The 19,446-nt window shown below is 46.1% G+C and overlaps 1 protein-coding gene across 1 annotated transcript; it reads left to right on the top strand.

Moving 5' to 3' along the window:
* The first annotated feature begins 5,704 nt into the window (after positions 1–5,704).
* Positions 5,705–16,417, top strand: LOC136638841 (aquaporin-4-like). Its single transcript, XM_066612870.1, has 5 exons — positions 5,705–5,719; positions 7,570–7,926; positions 14,463–14,627; positions 15,615–15,695; positions 16,208–16,417. Exons 1-5 carry the CDS (start codon positions 5,705–5,707, stop codon positions 16,415–16,417), a joined length of 828 nt encoding a protein of 275 aa, XP_066468967.1.
* Positions 16,418–19,446: the final 3,029 nt, after the last annotated feature.

The raw sequence follows: 19,446 nt of genomic DNA, 5'->3' as shown, positions 1-19,446 counted from the left end.
TATGGAAAAGGCTTCAGGAGTCAACCTCGAGGCAAAATCCGGAGCCGGAGTCCCTGAGGCAGTTCATGGCTGAACACAGTCACGTTCTGGCAACTCCTGCGACGCCGCTGGAACCAACCGTATTGGCCTCTGCCTTTCCATTGGACCATTTCAGCGACGTGGAGAGGGGGGATTTGCTGCATGGGTAACAGCTATCCTCCATACCTACTTTACCCAGGCTTTGCGCACTAAGAGAGGACACTCTGTTCCAGAACCACCATTCAGAGCGTGATACCATAGTCTTCCGAGACTGAAGGATGCCAACAACATCTGTATACTGTACTACAGTGGATGGCCAAAAGTATGTCATTCAATTTCCATCAACATTCCTTTCCCTAAAATAAGTTATTGTCACAGAATCAGTACTAATAAAACTGCAGGTATACCTATAAAAGACTCAGGGCCCAATCCTATCCAGCACTGGTGCAGCTGCAGTGCAACCCCAAGATAAGGAAATAAATGTTCCCATACCTTGAGGAGGCCTCTGGGGCTGCCTCCCCACACAGGAAGCAGTGCATGCACTATTGGCACAGCAACAGCAGCACTGGAAAATTGGATAGGACTGGGCCCTTAGGGTGCAATCCTAACCCCTTATGTCAGTGCTTTCCAGCACTGACCTAAGGGCAATGCAGCTCTGAGGTAAGGGGACAAACATTCCCTTACTTTGAGGAGGCCTCCGTGAGTGACACCCAACTGCAGGATGCAGCACACAGCCCACTGGCACCATTATGCCAGTGCTGGAAAGTACTGACAAAAGCGGTTAGGATTGCACCCATACAGCCCAATCCGATCCACACTTTCCTGGGAGTAAGCCCCATTGACACTAATGGGACTTACTTCTGAGTAGACATGCACAGGATTGGGCTGTTAGGGCCCAATCCTATCCAACTTTCCAGCTCTGGTGCAACCTCAATGCAGCCCCGAGGTAAGGGAATAAATGTTCCCATACCTTGAGAAGGCCTCTGTGCCTGCCCCCCCCATCACAGGAAGCAGTGCATACCCATTGGTACAGCAGCACTGGCACTGGAAAATTGGATAGGACTGGGCCCTTAAAAAGCACATGTTACCCCCAACTCCACACATCGTTTGTGAAAACCAGCCATTTTCAACCACAGTACCGTGGCACACTGGTGTGCCGTAGGTGGCCTGCAGGTGTGCCATGGGAGTTTGGGGGAGGATCATTTGTTAGTAGGACCACTGGGGGATGCAAGTTCCAGCTGTCAGTGCAGTGTGCCTTGTCAATTGTCAAAAAACAGATGGTGTGCCTTGAATGTTTTAGCGCCTTGTCAGTGTGCCATGAGATGAAAAAAAGTTGAAAATAGCTGATGTAAACCCTTTGTTTATGTTTAATCTGTTATAAACCCTTTCTTTGCAGGTTGATTAAGATAGATGTAAGTCAGCACACTGGAAATTAAGTTGTGTGTGACATGATGAAGGGATAAATTCAGGAAAACAGAAATGCCCTTCCCTATGTACATTCAGTACAGATTTCAAGAATGTACTCACAGTGGTGATATTTGACAGTTTGCTTGCTTGCTTGCTTTCTGGTTTGCTTGTCTTTTTGAATCTACTACAGTTTGTATTAGTGCAGTGTTAAATTACTGCAGAAAGATCTAGCAGTAGTTATTCCTGTTTCCCATGGTTTCTCAATAGTATCAGTGCAAATTGTTCAGGAGTAATCACTTTTAGTCCTCCTGGGAAGAAATAGTTGGGTCCTGTTCCTTTTCCAACACAGCATCGTACATATATCCTTAAGTCAGGAATATGGGACAGCAGGGTTTTTTTTCTGCTTGGGGACAAAGCAGGGAGACAGCAATAGTTTGTTTTCTGCTGAAATGAGAGCAATGTAGAACTTTTTATTTCTCAAATTAACCTGGTTGTAAATTACTGTTGCTTGACAGGGTAGACATGAGTGCATCATAGGGCAGAATGTATTCCCACTGAAAACTATAGCTTTCAGATCACCTGTAGTTACAGATAGTTAGGTCTATGAAGCCCAGACATTGGTTTCCAAAACTTAAATGCTGTTCTATCAGCAAATGTACAAAAAATCATGGTCCATGGGACCGTCAGTGAAACAAACATGCAGTATCAAATTGTTAGATCATGCAGATTGCAAATTTGCTGGGGTGAGACTCGCATTCCTGGCAGAGTGAATTTTTTAAAAAGCAAAATGGTGTCCAATACATATATTAATGACATGTTGACAAGTTAACAATCCGGAGCCGGAGTCCCTGAGGCAGTTCATGGCTGAACACAGTCACGTTCTGGCAACTCCTGCGACGCCGCTGGAACCAACCGTATTGGCTTCTGCCTTTCCATTGGACCATTTCAGCGACGTGGAGAGGGGGGATTTGCTGCATGGGTAATAGCCTATCCTCCATACCTACTTTACCCAGGCTTTGCGCACTGGAGAGGACACTCTGTTCCAGAGCCACCATTCAGAGCGTGACACCATGGTCTTCCGAGACTGAAGGATGCCAACATGACAAGTTAAGGGCTAATGCCTTTTTAAACTGCCAATAAATTGAGCAATCTTTGTCTTATATTTTTGAAATGTGACAGGTCTGATACTTCAGAGGCTGGAGTGTTACACAGCATAAGGGGAAAAATATCCCCTTACCCAAAAGTGATCTCCAGCAGCCTCCAACCTTGCATTGGTTACAGCGCAGACCATGCAGCCCATGTACTAGTGCAGGGTTAGGATTAGGGTTAGGGTTAGGATTAGGATTGTGCTCTGAATTGAGGAGGAGGTCTGGCTCAGTTGGTAGAGCTGCCGCCTTGTATGCCTGAAGATCTGAGGCTGCCAGTTCGAAAAACCGGAAGTACCTGAGAACTGAGGACACGCTGATATACTGATGAGCTGACCCTAGGTGGCAGAGAGGAGTTGCTGTCAAGTGGATCCTGGGAGGCAAAGGGCCAGAGAGAGGCCAGACCCTGATACCACTGTCATGTTTGTTTCACTAACAACCCCCAAATTTGGTGAACCTAATTAAACTTCACCTAATTTATAGCATGTTTAGAAATAATCAGTACCTAAATCTAAATAAAAGGGAACTGATTTCAAGAAAAAATTGTTTTTATATTCTTTGCAATCTCCATTTACCCAGACAATTGTTTATCCCCAAAGCAGGGATGGCTAAGGGTGTTTTTGTTTGTTTCAGTCACTATAAGCTGGGTAAGGACAATCCCATGTGTGAGTATGCCCTAGAGCACCCTTTGCATTGCAGAGGACTATGGAATGCACTACGCAGTGGTTCTCAAACTTTTATCACAGGGGCCCACTTTTTAGAAAGAGAATCTGTCAAGATCCACTGGAAATGATGTCATGACCAGAAATGACATCATCAAGCAGGAAAATTTTTTACACTCCTAGGCTGCAGTCCTACCTGCACTTACCCAGGAGTAAGCCCCATTGACTACCATTGTTAAAAGCATATATAGAATGGCCTGTTAAAAGTACAGTTCTGTAACATTTCCCCAAATGCAGTCACATACCAGTCTAATAGATTAAAAATAAAATATTGTAATGAATATTGTAATGAAATTGGTTCACGACCCACCTAGTGAGTCCCACAGTTTGAGAAACACTGGTCACCGCAGTTTTTACAGGAAGGGCACAATCCTAACCCCTTTTGTTAGTGCTTTCCAGCACTAGCACAGCGGTGCCAATGGGACATGTGCTGCATCCTGCAGTTGGGTGTCACTCACGGAGGCCTCCTCAAAGTAAGGGAATGTTTGTTCTCTTACCTCAGAACTGCATTGGCCTTATGTCAGTGCTGGAAAGCACTGACATAAGGGGTTAGGATTGCGCCCGAAGTCAGCCATGCTGGAAACAACATTTGCATACTGCTTCAGGTATGCCTTGAATTGTGCTACCTCATCTACCTGAGTTCAGTTTTGATCACCAGCTGTCATTCACAGTATTGTTTCTTTCCTTCTTCCTAATATATAAGGTCTTCCTGATAACATAAATTAGTGGCATTCAAGAAATAGGAATAAATGATGTGGATGGTGGTGGCCCCACTGTGGCTGAGAGCTGAGGCTCATGTCACCACACCTAACATGATAATCTAGCACAGGTTTAGTGAGCCCAGTTCTCTCCAGAACCAGTGGGATTGCAGCCCACAGTTTGGGAAACCTAAGATGTGAGTGCTTATAGGTCTGTGACCAAAAACAATAAATATCCTTCTCTGGTCTTCCCTGCCCCAGTTTGCAAAGAGCACTCTGTGGATTTCAGGTTGAGAAGTTTACTGGGAACTTCCTCAAGATTTTCACAGTGGAAAGTTGGAGACCTTGTCTCCTGTTTTCTGTGGCCAGCTTCAGAATGGCTACCATGGTGTTACTTTGGACTTAGACGACTTAACTGGACACTAATGAAATGTGACAGGGACATATGACTGCTGCCGGGTGTGGGGAGGTGGCTTTTGTTACCATCTTTTCATTGACAGGATTGTTCTGGCTCTTTGCAGCAAGTCAGCAAGTGCTGGCCAAAGAAAGGAGAGATGAATAGAGAGAGGGAGAGCATATGCCAGCAAGAGGTCAAAATAAGGCCTTGCTTTTGCTGAGCCAGTTGCTGACTTGACAGAAACTAGGATAGGGCTCTACTGAACTGTCAAAACACAGCATGCAATGGATGGAGTCTCTAAAGTTCCTGTACCTTTGGAGGTAATCACTCAGACCACTGCCTGAATCCCACTGGTGTTAGGAATGTAGAAAAGAGAGCAGTGATTCCCAAAATTCTGATAGCCACCAGGGCACACTTTTTCTGAAATAAAATTAAAAGCACAGTTCTTTCTTCTACTTGGGAACATTTTGCTTTTTAAAATGTGAAACAATAAAAATTCCCCTCCCCCCCAGGGGCCTGTTACCTTACGTTTCTATATGCATTTTGCTGTAATCATGCTCCTTCATTGGAAGGGAGCACGCCCAGAGCAGAGACTACTGCAGAGACTCCATCAGCAGCCTCCTCTATTTCTCTTGCATCTTTGCATCAGGACTTGTTAAAATGTCCTGGTTGTCAAAAGCAGCAGAATTAATCTCAGCAAGAATCTCCATTCATCCTAGAATGTACATCCATCCAGGGCTTCCTTGATCATCCAGAAACAAATGTCGCCTGGAGAATGGTAACCATGACAATCCTCTTCAGATGAGCTCCTGAATAAGGTTCAAAGGAACTTGTTGCTTTGACATCCTTTGAGTCTACATGTTGCCTGAAGTGCCCTCCACATAAACATGTACACAATTATTGTTTGTAAAGGCTGTTTTCTAAAAAAAAATTGTTTGTTTAGATTTTTGTCTTAGGATATTTCCCTCTCTTTCACTGGAGTGCAAGGGACCAGATTAATAAGAGGGTGCCTGTTCATGGAACCTAGGAGAGCTGTGTTCAGGTCATTCTAAGAAACTGTGCGATGATAAGGTATTGATGACATTGATTATAAATTTTGGCGCTACTTGAATGTCTTGGGACATCTCATGAACTCCATATTCAGTTCTACTTTTGGCTCTCCATCTTCCTCTGAACTGCAATTGTGCTTCATCTAAGAGGATGGCGAGGGAGGAGAAGTGGGAGGGGGAAGGATAGGGTTTGGTAAGCCATTAATGACAGCAGCAAAACACCTTCCATCACCGAGTTCAGAGAGACACTTTTTGCCATCCAGTCACCATGGGCATCCGGGAGGTAAGATTATCCCTCTGTGAGTATTGGAGGCAGCCAACAAAATTGATGGCTTGATTTCATCATTTCCCCACCTCTATTTTCACCACCCTGTAGTTGCCATCTACTTGTCTTTTCCTATAGTATGTCTACCTACTTGCACATTTGATTCACCTGTTTTCTGTATACCCCAATTTCATCCACCCCTCCTGCCTTCCCATCAGTAGGTCTTGTCCTTTTTCTTACACTCTGGTCCCTAAGCACACCTGTTTCCATTACCTTGAGTTTCAACTCAGTCAGCCAGTTTTAAAATGTTCTCCATCATTTCTAAAAGACTGCAAACAATTTTACTCATTTCAGAGTAGATCTCCATCTCCTGCTATAAAAGCAGAAAAGTGTTGTTTTACAAAGGCAGTGAGATGGCAGTTACAGTTGCTAAGATGGGAACAGTTGGTTCTTCTTCATGGCCCTGCACAAAGCAAGCAAGAGACTTGGGGCACAAGCCTAACCAGGTCTACTCAGAAGTAAGTCCTATTTTATTCAATGCGGCCTACTCTCAGGAAAGTGTGGTTAGGATTGCAGCCTTAATGTTGCAGAGAGGGTGTGTGTTTGTTCAGTGCATTCAGCATCAGTCTGTTTGGAATCAGGAAAGAAACATTTTGAAAAGATAGCAGATGCAGCTCCAAAGGGCAGGGCATCAAGGAGTATTTTTAAAGGCAGCCTTCAGAGTTGGGTTAGGATCTGTTACTAATTCTACCCCAATATAGCCAAATGAACTGGACTATAGTCTTCATCTTTTTAAACATGTTACACTAAGCCCATCATTAACTGACAGATAGGAGGCTGTAATCTTGTACACATTTTCCTGGGGTAAATTCCAGTGTACACAGTGGAACTTGCTTCTGAATAAACTTGCATAGGAATACACTGTTAATACCAGACATTAGCTGAGAATGCCTCCTTGATGTGAAGAAACTGCCAGACTCCTCTGGCTCATAATCACGGGCATATTTTTTCAGGTCACTGACTTCTTTGAGATGCTGCAACTTCCCCATTTTGGGTCACTGGGACAAAGAGATATAGTATTATGTTTTATTATGGGATCATGGATTAGTAGAATCCCTATAGTCATCAATGGGGGATGAAAGAGTTTTACTTTAACCATATGCAGGTGAGAGATGACATGTCAAAACAGAGGAAGAGAATTGTATTGTTTACGTTAACCAAAAGACTAGATTGTGGTGGTGATGCATATCTCAACAAGCTGTGAGTCTCTCTTGACCACAGTGGTGTAGCTAAGGGGATGCAAGAGGTAGCAATTGCACTGGGCAACATGTTTGGGGGGGGCAACAACCTGAGCTTGACAATAGTGGCCAAAATTGTGAAAACCATGGTATTTTCAAATACTGTAATACCATCATGTTATGTTATCATTTGATGCGGAATTTAATGCAGAATGCAATGAAACAAACCACATCAAAACATCGCCATTCTGTCAAAGGTTATAGCCAAATAACCAGAAAATAAAAACACAACTTCATTATGTAACAAAAACTGGATTTTCTTAACTCAAAACTGACCTATGAGACTGATTGTTCTGAGAGCCTATTAGGTGTTATGATACAGCAGGGAAACAATAAGGTGTTAATATGGGAGGGGCCTGGGGGGAGGTGGCAGAGCAAGTGGGTGGCGAACTGTTGGGGGGAGATGGATTTCCCCCATTTTCATTTTTTTTAAAAGCCCAGGTGAGACATCACTTCCGGGGCATCGTTTTGAGCTCAGCACTGGGCTACACGATCATTAGCTACGCCACTGCTTGACCATTTTTGTGTGCTATGCTCATGGCTAGTGATTTTTTATTCCCTCCATTTCAGGAACTGCAGAACCGTCGGTTCTGGTGCTGCCTGCTGGCAGAAGCAGCTGGCACCCTTATCTTTGTCTGGGTAGTACTTGGTGCCTCATTCTCTGCTGGTCCTCAAGCGGTGCTCCCTTCTCCACTCCAGCCAGCCCTTGCTGCAGGGCTGGTGGCTATCAGCTTGGCACATTGCTTTGGTGAGATCAGTGGAGCCCAAGTCAACCCAGCACTCACTGTAGCCTTCCTGTGTACCCGCAAACTGGATGCCCTGCATGCTGTAAGCTATATCCTGGCCCAGTGTCTGGGTGCCATCATGGCATCAGGTGTCTTCTACGTAGTGCTGCCCACCTCATCCATCAGGCAATTGGTCACCAAGGTAAGCTGCACTCCTTCCTCTCTATGGTTCCTCCCCCCTCAAGATATATAGAGAAATTAAAATGAACTCTGTCCTCTCCCACAGCCAGCAGAGGCATGGAATGATTTTACCACTGGAGGTGATAGTAGCTGCAGCAGCCCTATTTCAAGAAAGGGAGGAAAGTGGCAGAAGCATGAAAAGCCCAGGTTGAGGAGGATGGATAGAGAACAGAAAGGAGGATCTTGAATGTAAAGAAAAGGCTGGGGCAAAGGGATCCTCTTGGAAAGGAGGAAAGGGGGCATTTGAAGAAGGAGAGTACAGGAGTGAGGAACCAGACAGCAAGGAAGAAAGGTAGGGCAGGGGAAGAGAGACCAGAGGGGGAGACAAGCATCAGGGAGAAAGAGAGAGAAGACACCACCCTGGCTGGCTGAGGCTGCTGCTGCAGCAGCCACAGAGAACTGTTGCCCCCAGGGAAGGCCCCGAGCTGGATATCTTGCCCCCACAGGAGCGGCAGCTAACCCCTCATCACTTTCATCCCCACCAATGCCAGGACTCAGCATAAGTAGGCAAAACGACCACCTGCATGGAGTGAAGGCTAGGTGGTGGGCTATCCCATTTCAATCTAACATTGTTGGCCCTGACCCCAGGGCCTAGGAGAGGGGGGTAAAAGGGGTAATTTGAACCCAGGCCCAGGGTCAGAAAGGGGGCCCAGGAGTCAAAGGAAGGGGCCCAGAAAGTTTCTTGAATCTGACATTTTCCTGTCTCACCCAAACTCACTGCCTGCGTATGATGCTGGAGACACAACCACAGGCATGCAGAGGTAACTGCTGCTGCAAACCATACACATCAGGCCCTGAAATGCATCCACAACCCTCCTGAACACTGCCAAATCTGGAAACTGGCCTGCTACAGTAGCTCTTTGGCTTGTGGCTCTGATAGACATGAAGGAGTGTATAAGAGCTCAGGGACACAGCTGCAGGGCTACAGCTGCTGCAGAAGTAAGTTTTGGTACACACAGACACTGTCCATTTTAGTGTTGGCATAAATACGATGATGCTAATTTTCTGCAATTGATTTTCTATATTTCAAAGATTTCAGAAAGACTTAGGAGTATGTTTTGTTTTCCATATTTATCTCACTGCCAATGCTGCATGGTTGGGTTGACCTGGACTCCGCATCAAGAAGCCTGGTAGATCAGGCTCCAAAGACTATTCTGGCTGTCAGCACCCTCCCCCTGTCTTATTTTGTCCTCCGTTCTGCCTGCCCCCATTGCCCCCTCCTCTTTTGGGAAGGGGCCCAAAAGAAACTTTGTACCACCTGATGAAATTCTTCTCAAAGGCCCTGCCTGACCCATTTGGGCTGTGAAGGAGCCCTCATCTGTGTACCCTTCCCACAACAAACTGTGTCAACAAAGTCCTGTGCAGCATATTCTCCATGCTTTGAGCCTCTTTTCCTCACCACTGGAGAGGTGAGATGTTGCTCCCCAATCCTTTAGGCATAGACTTTCCCTGACTTAGGAGGAGGTGGCACGGGATGGGGATGCCACAATGTCCCACTGTGAGTCAGGAGCCTGTAGGGGTCTTACATTGGTAACCTAAAAAATGAGACAGGTGGGGATTTGGTTTGTGCTCCATCATCTAGCTCAGGGGTGCCAAACATAAGGCCCGGGGCTGGATGCGGCCTGCGGAAGCTTTTTATCCTACCCTCAGGCTCTCAACTGCTGAGTAGTGCTGAGGTGTTACTGCTGAAAGGGCAGCACACATGAAAATTGGGCTCTCCCATATCTTGAAATATGATCAAGATTTGCATATTTTCTCTTCGGTCATTTGCAGCTAATGAGTTCCTAAGTGAGAAAAAGTGCTTATTTTTGGTTATGATCTGTTTAATGACATCACTTCCTGCCTAATGACATCATTTTCAGCTCTCGGCAGGCAACATGAATGCTATTCGGCCCTCAGTTTGAAACGAGTTTGACACCCCTGATCTAGCTCTTGCCAAATGAGGGAAAGACATAAAACAAAAGCCAGACAATGAAGCCTCTTTGCAGCAATAGGCCAAAGCAGATCAAATGAAGCTCAGTCAATGGCTCCTTGACCCTTCCAAATGAAGCTCAATCACTGGTCTCAGCAAGTAAGAGATGTGATTTTGCTGGGTACGTGCTTATTCCTCTGCCAGTTTTGCCTTTCCCTGCCTTCAGTAGCCCAGAAGCTGAATCCAGGCTGACCCAAGACACCTGAGACAGTGTCAAAAGCCTCCCCCTTACCAGGTGATGTGCCAGCCTCTGCTGCTCCCTTTCCCTGGAGTGGAAAAGGAAGAGGGGGGTGGAGCAGAAGAAGAGGTGTGGAGGAGAAACAATGGTGGCCTATAGTGTGACTGACACTTCAGCCCACCACTCTCCTTCCCACTTTCTCTTCCATTCCATGCCTCCCTTTCCCAAGAGTCCAGGAGGAAGGGAAGTGGTAATAAATGGGCACATGGAGGTGGGCACACTCCAACAATCTGCTGGCTGAGGCAACTGCCTCAGTTGGCCCCATGTGTGTTCCAGCCCTGGCTGAATCTGTCACTTTGCTGACTTTTCTCCAGAAGTCCACTGCATTCTTAATGACATTCAATTGGCTACCTTCAGTCTCCCCTTTTTCTGCAGGCTACTTAGCTGTCTCAGCTTCATTCACCAAATTTTAATTAACCCCTGCTAATTGGGTAAGAGGCACTTTTTCAAGTGGGTGCTTCTTTTTTTAGCAGGGGGAGAGTAACTGGCCCTCCTCACCCCAGCAGTGTCTGTTCTAGTGGCTGTCTGCTCGTGTTCTTTTGCATCTTTTTAGATTGTGAGCCCTTTTGGGACAGGGAGCCATTTAGTTATTTGATTTTTCTCTGTAAACTGCTTTGTGAACTTTTAGTTGAAAAGCGGTATATAGATACTGTATTGGCAACCTTCAGTCTCGAAAGACTATGGTATCGCGCTCTGAAAGGTGGTTCTGGCACAGCGTCTAGTGTGGCTGAAAAGGCCAATCCGGGAGTGACAATCCCTTCCACACCGGGAGCAAGTGCAGTCTGTCCCTGGTCTGTCTCCCTGGCTATGGGCCTTCCTTCTTTGCCTCTTAGCCTCAGACTGTTGGCAAAGTGTCTCTTCAAACTGGGAAAGGCCATGCTGCACAGCCTGCCTCCAAGCGGGCCGCTCAGAGGCCAGGGTTTCCCACTTGTTGAGGTCCATCCCTAAGGCCTTCAGATCCCTCTTGCAGATGTCCTTGTATCGCAGCTGTGGTCTACCTGTAGGGCGCTTTCCTTGCACGAGTTCTCCATAGAGGAGATCCTTTGGGATCCGGCCATCATCCATTCTCACGACATGACCAAGCCAACGCAGGCGTCTCTGTTTCAGCAGTGAATACATGCTAGGGATTCCAGCACGTTCCAGGACTGTGTTGTTTGGAACTTTGTCCTGCCAGGTGATGCCGAGGATGCGTCGGAGGCAGCGCATGTGGAAAGCGCTCAGTTTCCTCTCCTGTTGTGGGCGAAGAGTCCATGACTCGCTGCAGTACAGAAGTGTACTCAGGACGCAAGCTCTGTAGACCTGGATCTTGGTATGTTCCGTCAGCTTCTTGTTGGACCAGACTCTCTTTGTGAGTCTGGAAAACGTGGTAGCTGCTTTACCGATGCGCCTGTTTAGCTCGGCATCGAGAGAATGAGTGTCGGAGATCGTTGAGCCAAGGTACACAAAGTCATGGACAACCTCCAGTTCATGCTCAGAGATTGTAATGCAGGGAGGTGAGTCCACATCCTGAACCATGACCTGTGTTTTCTTCAGGCTGATTGTCAGTCCAAAATCTTGGCAGGCCTTGCTAAAACGATCCATGAGCTGCTGGAGATCTTTGGCAGAGTGGGTAGTGACAGCTGCATCGTCGGCAAAGAGGAAGTCACGCAGACATTTCAGCTGGACTTTGGATTTTGCTCTCAGTCTGGAGAGGTTGAAGAGCTTTCCGTCTGATCTGGTCCGGAGATAGATGCCTTCTGTTGCAGTTCCAAAGGCCTGCTTCAGCAGGACAGCGAAGAAAATCCCAAACAAGGTTGGTGCAAGAACACAGCCCTGCTTCACTCCGCTTCGGATGTCAAAAGGGTCTGATGTGGAGCCATCGAAGACAACAGTGCCCTTCATGTCCTTGTGGAAGGATCTGATGATGCTGAGGAGCCTGGGTGGACATCCAATCTTGGGGAGAATCTTGAAGAGGCCGTCTCTGCTGACCAGGTCGAAAGCCTTTGTGAGATCTATGAAGGCTATAAAGAGTGGCTGTCGTTGTTCCCTGCATTTCTCCTGCAGTTGTCTAAGGGAGAATACCATATCAGTGGTGGACCTGTTGGCTCGGAATCCACACTGCGATTCTGGATAGACGCTCTCTGCAAGTACCTGGAGCCTCTTTAGTACAACTCGGGCAAACAGCTTTCCTACAACGCTAAGGAGAGAGATGCCGCGGTAGTTGTTGCAGTCACCCCTGTCACCTTTGTTCTTGTACAGCGTGATGATGTTTGCATCCCTCATGTCTTGAGGTACTCCACCTTCTCTCCAGCAGAGACAGAGGATTTCATGCAGCTCAGTGACGATGATCTCTTTGCAGCATTTTAGGACTTCAGCAGGGATGCTGTCTTTTCCAGGTGCCTTGCCAAAGGCAAGGGAGTCCAGGGCCACGTGAAGTTCTTCTAGGGTTGGTTCACTGTCAAGCTCTTCCAGCACAGGCAGGCACTCAATGTTGTTCAGTGCTTCTTCGGTGACTACATTTTCTCTGGAATATAGCTCAGAGTAGTGCTGCACCCAGCGTTCCATCTGCTGCGCCCGATCCTGGATGACCTCGCCTGTGGCAGACTTCAGAGGGGCAATTTTCTTCTGTGTTGGACCTAGGGCCTGCTTGATACCATCATACATCCCCTTGATGTTGCCCGTGTCAGCTGCTATCTGTATCTCGGAACAGAGCTGGAGCCAGTAGTCGTTAGCACATCTCCTGGCAGTCTGTTGGACTTTGCTGCGAGCAGTTCGGAGGACCTGCAGGTTGCGCTCACTGGGACAGACCTTGTATGCTGCTTGAGCTCTCCTCTTTTCCTCAATGACTGGTGTCAACTCCTCAGAGTGGGCTTCAAACCAGTCTGCCGCCTTGTTGGTCTTCTTGCCGAATATGGACAAGGCGGTGTTGTAAACGGTATTCTTGAAATGTTCCCATCTGCTGGATGCGTTTGCGTCGGCCGGGCCTGGAAGAGATTCCTCAAGCGCTTGTGCAAATTCCTCCACTTTTCTCTGATCCCGGGTCTTGCTGGTATCAATGCGAGGTCTTCCTTCCTTTTTCGTGTGATACAGTCGCTTTGTTTGCAGTTTCACTCTGCTGCACACCAGGGAGTGGTCAGTGTCGCAGGCAGCACCATGATAACTGCGTGTGATCTTGATGCTGGGAAGGCTGGAGCGTCTGGTGAGGATCAGGTCGAGCTGGTGCCAGTGCTTTGATCTTGGATGTCTCCAAGAGACTCTATGTTGGGGCTTTGTGTTGAAGAATGTGTTGCTGACACAGAGACCGTGATGACAGCAAAACTCTAGCAGGCGTTGGCCATTTTCGTTCATCCTCCCTCCTATATAGATCCTCCCTCCTATATAGATACTATAGATACTCCTATACAAAATATAGATACTCCTATATAGATACTGTTAATAATAATAGTATAATAATAATTCTAAACAATGTGGGAATATCCCTTTGAGCAGGGATCTGCTTAGATTCCCCAAACTACTTCCCATTATGATGAACACAAACTAAAAGGTTTTAAAAAAAGTTTAACCTTCAAAAGTAAGATAAACATACAAAGTTGCAAGGGCATCAATGCCTGAATAAGTCTAGTCAGCTTATACTGTAGCCATCTTCAAGTTATCTAAATGTAAAACAGTATAACACAAATGATCTTATTATTAATCTAATATTTCCCATTTAATAACACATCATATAGTATTTTTGTTACTTAGACTCTTTACGATACAACAAAGAATAAATTACATTTATACATATAACAAATGGAAACTCCTTCTTTGCATACGAGATCCAAACCTTAATATTCACTCAGTCAAAAAAATTAGTTCACAGAGTAGGTTTCATTCATCTTTATGGATTGCATCATCAAGATTCTTGGTTTCCGATAACCATTTGAGAAGGCTTCAAATGTGAAGAGGTGCAATCCAATATACAGTAAGTTTACGCAGAAGTAAGTTCCATTGTGTTCAGTAAGATTTACTCCCAAGTGTGCATCAGGTTGTGGTTTTAAAGACATATTAACCTATTGTCTAATTTAATAAACAATTTGTACTGCTACATAGTTTATTACATTGGTGAAACAATGAATGTCCTTTCTATGACTCAGAGTGGCCCTGCTGGCCAGGAGATCACAACCCCCACTCTCAGCTTTGTCTGCTTTCCAACATTATTATTAATAATATTAATATACAGTACTGCTTTTCAACAAAAAAAGTTCACAAAGCAGTTCGCAGAAAAAATGGAATAACTAAAACGTATATCTTGCGTCTTTCCATTTAGGTCAGCAGTGAGGGGAATGCTGGACAGGCGCTGGGAATGGAGGCCTTCTCCACTTTCCAGCTGGCTCTCACCATCTTTGCTGTAGAAGACCATCGGAAGCGTGAGCTGGGGGAGCCTGGCACCCTGGCCATTGGCTTTTCTGTGATAGTGGGAGCACTAGCTGCGGTAAGAGCCCTCACAGCAAAACAGAGATGTAGCTCTGAGATGTAGGCTGGAAATTCTAGATCAGTGGCATGAGTCTCCGCAGTAGTCTGGGTACATAAATTGAAGCTGTCACCTCAAGACTCCTACATGATGTAAAAGAGGGCTGATTTGAAGATTACTTTTTACAGGTGTGGTCAGGTAACGTACATCTCAGACATATGTCATTTGCGTCAGTATTCTGTTTTATGAACCAGAAGTGATTCCAAAACTCCACTTGGGTGAGCCTGATGTCCTTCTGCTTTGCAGTATATACTTTTGCTAGATATGCAGAGGTACAGGACTCCTGTGCCTAAGCGACTCAGAAAATGTCTAGATTAGCCCTCAAAGCCCTCAAATGTCTAGATTAGCCCTCAAAGCCCCTTTGCTAAGCCCTCTAGATTAGCAAAGAATGTGGCTACTTTAAAAAAAAAATACATCAAGAGATCCAATCACAGATCTCTCACATAATGTCTAGTTTGAGCCTAAATTTGGAAGTAAATTCATGCATAATTGCATAATTTACTCAGATCTCAGATTTGGAGATTCTGGCTGCAGAATGGTGGGTTGTTTTTTAATACAGAAACCTACACACCACGTAGACCAAATATTTAGTACTAAAGGACTCTTTAGAAGAGATAAATTGAGTATCAGTGACTGGGAGTATCAGCTAGAAGGAGTGGTCCTCAAACTTTTTCAACTGGCAGCTCCCTTGATCTATTGGACCATTGACTGCAGCTCCCCATTAGGGCTACAATCCTATACATTGTATAGGGCAGTAGGTTTTTCATGAGGATTCTGTGGCTCTGGCTGGTTTCTGCAGCTCCCTGGGAAGCCACAGCTCACAGTTTGGGAACCACTCCTTAGAAGGAAGGCACAGATTTTTCCATAACGGATGTGACCAACTCATGGGACAGTATTCCAAAGGAGGGAGCCACTGCCACCAGCCATACTAATATAATCTCTCTGCAGGGCATGTTCTCTGGAGGTAGCATGAACCCAGCCCGATCATTGGGACCAGCTGTTGTAACTGGAATCTGGGAGCATCATTGGGTGAGTGGATACTGCCCCTTTTCTGGTTAAGCCATTTCTGCCCAACATTGCATATATGCAACAGGGATCAAATGTGTACACCTGTGGGCTGGGCAGAAATGGGTTAAGTGAATTTTACTCCCTGGAACAGATGTACTGATATTGTAGGATCCAGGGATCCAGACTGCTTACCAGCCCCCGGTACTATAACTGTGTTTTTCTTCAACATGTGTTTGCCATCACTTACACCAGTACCTTTACTCTGTGTCTTCACATATCTTGACTGAGCCTCACCTTATTTAGTGTTTTCCTACAGCCAACTCCACCCTACAAATCATCTCAGTTCCTTCTGAACACTTAAGTCATTTCAGTTCCTCCCCATTTCCACCCCACAAATCATCTCAGTTTCCCCCCACCAATTCTGGTAGTTCTGCTGTCATCTTCTCTCTCTGGGACACCCTACCCATGGCTGACGTATTGGTTCAAAACCCACCATATGTGTTCTCACCCTCTTTTTCTTTCCTGCCTTCCAGGTGTATTGGCTTGGCCCCATCCTGGGTGCAGTCCTGGCTGGAGTATCCTATGAGTTCTTCTTTGCTAGCAGCGCTTCACGGGACAAGTTTGTTGCCTGTCTGACCTGCCGTGACATTGAGATGGTGGAGGTTGCCAGCATGTCTCGTTCTTCACTCTCTGCTCCCACGCCTGCCAAACCCCAGTGCAAGGGGGAACACAGCACCGAGTAGGAGATGGTGACAGTGGGCAGCAACAGCATCCCAGCCTCTTGCCTTCCTGTAAATGCCTCTATCAGTGCTTCCTTGCCATCTTCCCCAGTTGCCATCTTCCATATATTTATGACTCTTGGGCCCTGGCACTGAGGTGGGACTGGGATATGAGCCTGTTAATGAGAGCACTGAACACTGCCAGGAATTGTGGTTCTATCCCCAACTTAGGGAGTGTGAGGGTCTAGCAGACGTGGGATTGGAAGCCAGGACTTCTGAGTTCCTCCACTGAGCCAGCACAAGAGGAGTGGGATAAGATGAGCATGGTAGTCATTGAGCTGGAAATTGAGGATATGGAAACTAGGCTTCCTAGGCTCCATTCTCTGCTCTGTTGCTGGCTTATTGGGTCTTCCTAGACAAGTCATCTCCTAGGCCAGTGTCTCATTTGCCCCTCCATGTAACACCAAGTGGTGGACATCTTGAAAGGATGCTGTGCCCCTTAGCACTGTTTGCCACATGCTTGGAATTCATAAACAGCCCAAGCCAACCCCATTTAAACCTGGTGCACAATACAGTGGGAAAGCTCAATTGAGAGAATGACGTGTATGTTGATTCTCCTCCCCGTGCCTCGAACAACCTGGGCCTGCTGAAGTGCTGAGCCCAGCAAGTCTCATTGTACTCATTGCTTTCAGGCCTGGCCATTTTTCCCCTGCCTGCCCAATCATCAGGCCGCCTGGCAAATCCCCTGGAGCCCAGAGAGAATTAGGGCCTGTTAAACAGCTCTGACTAAACCTCTTCTCCAAAATGCTGTGGTGACAAATATCCTCAGAGGCCTCAAAGCACTGAGGGGCCTGGTTTTATCCTTGTTTTTTTCCTGAGGAGTTAACTCCTGAGAGGCCAACCCCAGGGACAGGGGGAGTTGTGTCCTGAGGATCATCCTTCTCTATATACCACCTTACTTAACCCACTCCATACCTTAAAATGTGCTCTATGTTGGCATAGGGCTGAGGAAGGATTAAGGCAGAGTATCCTGTTTTCAGGGCTGGTGCCAACACCCACTCCCTTACCTGATGATATGCCAGCTTCTGCTTCTCTGAAACTTTAGCCCACCACTATACTTCTGCTGTGTTCCCCTTTTCCAGTTCAGGAAGTGGGAAGAGAAGGAGGAAGAGGATCAGTGGAGGTAAGCAGGCAAACAGAATTGGGCACTCCCAGTCAATCTGCTGCCAGAGGTACCACTTCAGTTGGCCTCATGGATGGGCCAACCCTGCCTTCTTTGTAGTGAGCCACAATGATTTTTTATTTTTTTCATCAAAAATCATTCCATTGTATTGCCCCTTAGTGGAGAGCAAGGCATCTGATTTGGATCCCACACACTAAGCTTGGAGGGCAGATCAGGGCACCCCATCCCCCTGTGCTATGGAAACAAGCTCTTCATCATTTTTTCAATGGTTGATCTCAAACTGAGGGCCAAACTACATGTTGCAATAAATGTGTGTGTTTGGCCCTTATTTTTTTCTTGTTTCTTGTAATTGAATAGCATGTGTGAGGGGAAGGCAAAACTATAGCAGGGGCCAGAGGACTTTCTATTTTATTTCTGTTCCAAATCAGGGTCCTGTTGTCGTCCCCTGTTCACTATTTGCCTTTTTTAATAGGTCAATTGGCTTTAAATTGAAGTTTTTTTAAAAAAGAATAAATAGTGCACCTTGGGTACACGATCACAACAGATATGGGTGGGCATGAGAGCTAAGCCCCCCTACCCCCTGGTTTTATGCACATATGCTACATGCGCTATTTAATAAAAATAAACACAAAGAAAGGTCCAAACCTGTTTGTCATGATGTGTAGTTTGGCTCTTAAACTAGTGCAGCACAAAGTGTTACTCCAGCTGTTGGCTGGAGATGTTGAGAGTTACACACTTTAAGACCATTCGTGGGTTCTGGAAAGAGGTTGAACAAAGAATTGGCCTTGCACTAGGCACAGTCTGTGAATTCTAATTTGTTCACTTGGTATTTGGTGACCTTCTGGCCCATGGGCCTTCAGCATGAAGTGGGTAGGTTGGGTACAGTGTGCTAAGTGGCTGGTTTTATTGGTTTAGCAATCCAGGTCTCCGCCTCATATTGAAGGGTAGGTAGCAGAACTCCTAGAATCAGCATCTCAGGAACAAGTGACATATGAAGGAATACCTTACACAAATTTAATGGCATATGGGATGCCTTTCAGGAGTGCTGTGACTATTACAAAATTGCTCCAAACCAACCTGGTCATCTGCGTCCTTGAAGTGAAGCAAAAATGTGGTGACATTCAAATAGCAGTAAAGGAAAAGGAGACAATTTTCAAACAGGTACAGAAAAGAGACATATTATTACTTAGGGTTGTATTTCTAATTGGTTTAGGAATGTTTCCTTAAATAAGTTTGTTGGCCTAATCCTATTAGGGCCAGCCAATGTGTCCTACTACCACTGACTGCCATAAAGCCATCATAAAAGGCACTCTGGTAGTGTGCAGAGTAACGCACTGCAGGAACGCCAGTGGGAAAACCGAATCCTTCCAGTCTACATCAACAGATCCAAGTGGACCCACCAAAGTAATTAAGATGTCAGAGAAGGAAGGGTGGAATGGAGCGAGGAGGACACAATGAGGCAGTGATGGTGGGGGAGGGCAGAGTGGGACAGCGATGGGGTGGGATGAGGGCAGATAGGGTCCAGGAAGGAGATGAGTTTGGCAGCAGTGGTGGCCACCAAATCCTGTTCCCCTCCATGGAACCAATCCCACGGTTGTTTTTCTAGTGCCCTAAGGAGGTGTCATGCTGAACAACAGTTCTCTTTTCTGAATCTGTTCGAAAGTTTACTCCTTTTTCCTTGCCTCTGAGTTCTTACCCGGCACTCAATAATTTATGCACACCCACACACATACACCCTTCTTCCCAGCTTTTGTCTGTTTTGCCTTCTTCTGTTTCGTTCCATTTCTTCCTTCTTATCTGGTTGAAAACAGAACTGGATGTTTGGTAATGTCACAGAGGCCCAGAGTTGTAACAAGAGGGACATAATTTA

The sequence above is a fragment of the Tiliqua scincoides genome, chromosome 2 (genome assembly GCF_035046505.1).
Source record: "Tiliqua scincoides isolate rTilSci1 chromosome 2, rTilSci1.hap2, whole genome shotgun sequence".
NCBI classification, from domain to species: domain Eukaryota; kingdom Metazoa; phylum Chordata; class Lepidosauria; order Squamata; family Scincidae; genus Tiliqua; species Tiliqua scincoides.
This window is presented reverse-complemented; position numbering and strand designations above follow the sequence as displayed.

Excerpts from the sequence above, each read along its gene's own strand:
- LOC136638841 (XM_066612870.1), top strand. Across the intron at positions 7,927-14,462 it reads TCAGGCAATTGGTCACCAAG|GTCAGCAGTGAGGGGAATGC; the intron begins GTAAGCTGCACT and ends CTTTCCATTTAG. Across the intron at positions 14,628-15,614 it reads TAGTGGGAGCACTAGCTGCG|GGCATGTTCTCTGGAGGTAG; the intron begins GTAAGAGCCCTC and ends ATCTCTCTGCAG.